At 43.5% G+C, this 4,186-nt stretch overlaps 1 protein-coding gene across 1 annotated transcript; it reads left to right on the top strand.

The window, feature by feature from the left end:
- Positions 1-2,779: 2,779 nt before the first annotated feature.
- On the top strand, positions 2,780-3,718 carry LOC309686968 (olfactory receptor 6C1-like; the record flags this gene model as incomplete). The annotated part of the gene is made up of 1 exon (XM_082501638.1): positions 2,780-3,718. One exon carries the CDS (start codon positions 2,780-2,782, stop codon positions 3,716-3,718), a length of 939 nt encoding a protein of 312 aa, XP_082357764.1.
- Between the last annotated feature and the right edge of the window lie 468 nt (positions 3,719-4,186).

Here is a 4,186-nt window from a genome sequence, read left to right as displayed (position 1 = left end):
TTGCATGAATAAAGACACTGTTTCTGAGCTAGCCGGGCAAAATTTGGGTTTTGTAAAGCACAGCCATGGTTACAAAATTCAGTTGCAGAGGCTACCATAGACAAGTGTAGCGGTCCTGCAGGCATCTTAGATTCCACAGTTAAATTTAATGAGTCGTCCATGATCCATGGTGTTCATAATGTGGGTAATGATGGGGATTCTGACTCTCTGGAAAGGCGTATGTCTATGCACGTCACTCATAATAAAGGTGCCTCTGTACCTGAGTTGTTCAGTCCCCAAGTCATGCCCCCTGTTAATGAACTAGCCATGGTGAGTGTTTCCGAGCCTGTTGTCAAGAACTGTGGCATCCTTCCTCCTGTTCCTTCTGGAATCTCGGTGAGTGTCTGTGGTTCCAGAGTAGCAATTCATGATCTAAAAAGTGAAGAGACTGTGTTTGAGTTTACTGGGGACCATGTTTTGCCTGCAAAACCTGTGCTCAGTGAGTTAAAAGTTAAATGAGCAAATCATGAACCCATCCTGAATATTGACAATGAGAAAATGAATGTGGCTTATAGCAATTTGGATTTTGAAACCCCAATGACTGGTTTCAGTTTCTCTCAAGATGTTGAGCATCATGGTTTTGAACTATTTAGCCCTAGCACAGCCACTGCTCTCAATCTCAATTCCGAGTCTCCCAGCAAGGAGACTAACACCTGTTTCAGACCCATTAACAATGCACTCAAAGACTATGATCTTCAGAATAAAGTTCGGGGGGACAAGCCTGCCGCCCTAGAGGCTGGGACTGGGCGTGACTTTATAAATAATCCTTCTTTGGGCAAAGATGTGAGTGTTGTTTTTGTAGCTGGACTGTCTTCCTCAGAGGCTGAAGCACGGACAGAGTCATGTGAGTCAGAAGGAACTGTGCTCTGCCCCTTAGAAAGAGTGAATGCAGACTGCATGACTTGTCTTAAAGACTTAATAAACTCAAGGACTGTTTCATGCATTGCTCCCATGCTAACCCAAGACACTAATGTTCCAGACTCATCTCCTACTCCCAGGGTGGCTGAGGCGCCGCGCGACCTTACCCACGTGCCTGAATTCCGGGTGGAGGCAGCGGTCACCCAGCCAGCACCTGTTCTAGTTCCAGCTACTAGGGTCAGGGCAGCTGTGGGTCAGCCATCTCTTGCACCCTTTTCTACATCTCGGGTGGGAGTGGCTGGCATCTGGTCTGACCCTGCATCCACTGCGGTGCCCAGGGTGAGGTCAGCCAGGGCGAAAGCTAAGCTCCACACCCATACTAAGAACCCACGGGGGAGCGCTTGCTGCCTTGCAGGCGCCTGCACCTTCTCATGTTTCTGCTGGAGGGCCTGAGGAGCCCATCCAGCCTCCTGCCACGTTAGCTGGAGGGCCTGAGGAGCCCGTCCAGCCCCACGCCAAGTCAGCTGGAGGGCCCGAGGAGCCCGTCCAGCCCCACGCCAAGTCAGCTGGAGAGCCCGAGGAGCCCGTCCAGCCTGTCGCCTCGCCTGCTGGAGGGCCGGAGGAGCCCGTCCAGTCCCACGCATTGTCTGCTGGAGAGCCTGAGGAGCCCGTCCAGTCCCACGCCTCGTCTGCTGGAGGGCCCGAGAAGCCCGTCTGGCCTCCTGCCTCGATGGGGGCCGCCAAGCCACGCTCATGACTGTCCCGTCACCGGCCACTTTCCGGGCCGTCAGCTGGGCATCATTGCCGTCCTGGACGGCCTCCTGAACTGCACTGGCCACCTGAACCATTGACCTATGGACTTCTTGTGCCCTCGACCTCCAGGGCGACCCCCTGATCTGCCTGACTTTGGACTCTTGTGCCATCGGCCTCCAGGTCGGCCACCTGAACTACTTCGCCATGAACTCCTTTTCTGCCCAGATCATGGTCGCTCTCCTGAAACAGGGTCTCGGACTCTTATGCAATTGTGTTTGGACTGAGTGCTTCGGATTCTTTGTTTTTTGTGGTTTTGTTTCAGTTCACTTTAGGGGGTTGACCAGGAAACCAGAGGTGGAGATAAACCGGAATCAGAATCAGAGATTCTGATTTATCTCAGAATTTATCTCAGAATCTAGAGAGATCAATCAGAATAAAAATCAGAATCTCTGATTTTGAAAAAGGCCAAAGCTTGGATTCGAACCCGGGCGGCTGCTCTCAGCCAGCTTATCCCAGTGAGCTAAACCGGCGCCTTTGTATATGTGAAATTTTCTTTAAACGAACTATTAAAATACTACATAGAATGTAGTTAATCTTAATCAAGTACAAAACTATTTGTTATTTTGTCGTTGCTTCATCCGTGATGGATCTACTGTCAGTGTTAAAAATAACTGCCATTAGTTAAGTTAATATTTTCAAAGGTGCAATTTTCTTTTTGTGATAGCTTCTGTGTTATAGCAACTCTAAGGAGCTAAAGTAAAAGTAAATTAAAGTATCCAGCCATCCTCATCCTACCTTTGGGTGGATGGGAGCGTGGTTCTGCAATCTCTGCGGTTATGTAAATAGAAAATTGTCTATGCCACAATGCAGTGTCACTGGATGACGGGAGTGCAGAGTGAGAATGTACGGTTCTTGTGAGGCTTAAAATGCGAAAGCACAGATGCTTTGTCATCAAAGCCAAACTGTCTGTTTAGCTGGGCTATTATTTTTTTGTTCTTAATCACTGTCTACTCCTACTAAAGATTTGCAATATCTTTTACCACCTTTTGCTTTGAGAGGTGTTTTTTATTTTTGTCTTTTTACTTTATCAATTCCAATTTGAAACTTATTGTAATTTAATTTTTTAAATATGTCTTTACAGAATGCGTCAACCAAACTAACACATTTTATTATAGGTGGGTTTGACATAGTCAAAAGGCCTGTAGCAGTTGGTGTGGTTATGCTGATAATTTATTTACTAGCTGTTACTGGCAGTTTGGTCAATATCCTCTTCATTGTTTCTGACAAGCAGTTACATAAACCAATGTATCTTCTGATTTGCAATCTTGCTGTTGTTGACATACTGTATACCTCTAGTGCCACTCCAACAATGATCGGAGTTCTTCTTGCTGGTGTTAATACCATATCATATGTGGAGTGTTTAATTCAAATGTGTGTTTTCCAGCTGGGATCAACAATGGAGATGTTTTCTTTAACAATTATGGCATTTGATCGATTAATAGCTATAATTTATCCTCTTCGGTACCATAGTTATTTAACAAATACACGTATAATGGTACTTACATACATTCTGTGGATTGTTGCCTCTGGTTTTGTGGCTCCTTTACTTGCAATAGTTGTCCCTCTCCCTCACTGCACCTTGAGGCTTAGGTACACTTTCTGTGACGCTGCTGCTGTATTACGAACCCTTTGTGTTGACCCAGAGAAATATTTCAATCAAGGTGCCAGTAGGTTATTTTTTCTGTTATTTTTCACATTCGTTTTCATTTGTCTTTCATACTGTGGGATCTTGTTTTTTGTGAAATTATCATCAAATAACGACAGAATGAAAATGGGAAGCACTCTTGTGAGTCACTTGATTTGTGTAATATGTTTATACTGTCCCATTTTTTTACATGCTATTTTGACCAGGTTTGGTGTGGTATTAACTCTTGAAGAACGCCAAGGTTTATCAATTGGCACCATCCTCGGTCCATCTCTTGTAAATCCTTTTGTGTATTTTCTTAGGACAAAGGAAATTAAAAGTAAGATTTTTAAGATACTTAGAAAGGCTAACACAGCTCGTTAGAGTCTTGTGAACTGTGAGTACACTTACTTTTAAAATAGGCAGAAATGTTGGAATATTCATATGCATTTTTTAAACTTTGTCCTGGTCAGATTTGTGAAATTTGAGTCCTATTTATGTGAGAAGAATCAACCTGTAAATCATTACACTTACAGTCGTATTTAAAAAGTAGATTGAAGATTATTTTCTTACACAACAAAATTTTGAAAGACAAAATATTCCAATTCACTGTGGCACATTTGAGTTTTGGATTAAATGCACTGACAGCTCAAAGAGCTTACGATTCAAGTAGTGAACAGGCAATTTCTCTCATTGATTCTTTATCATGATTATTTGTTGTTGTTTGTGAGCAACACTGTTCGACAATAACAATTTATGAAGTAATTACTGTGTTATTTTGAACCAAAATAATGTTTGTCATTAAATTCCGGAATACCTGAGAAGAAAAGGTTCAATTGTTTGTTTTGTTTT

Source organism: Aulonocara stuartgranti, assembly GCF_965226115.1.
Source record: "Aulonocara stuartgranti genome assembly, chromosome: 14".
NCBI classification, from domain to species: Eukaryota; Metazoa; Chordata; class Actinopteri; order Cichliformes; family Cichlidae; genus Aulonocara; species Aulonocara stuartgranti.
The sequence above is the reverse complement of the archived record's forward strand: the minus strand, read 5'-3'. Positions and strand labels throughout refer to the sequence as shown.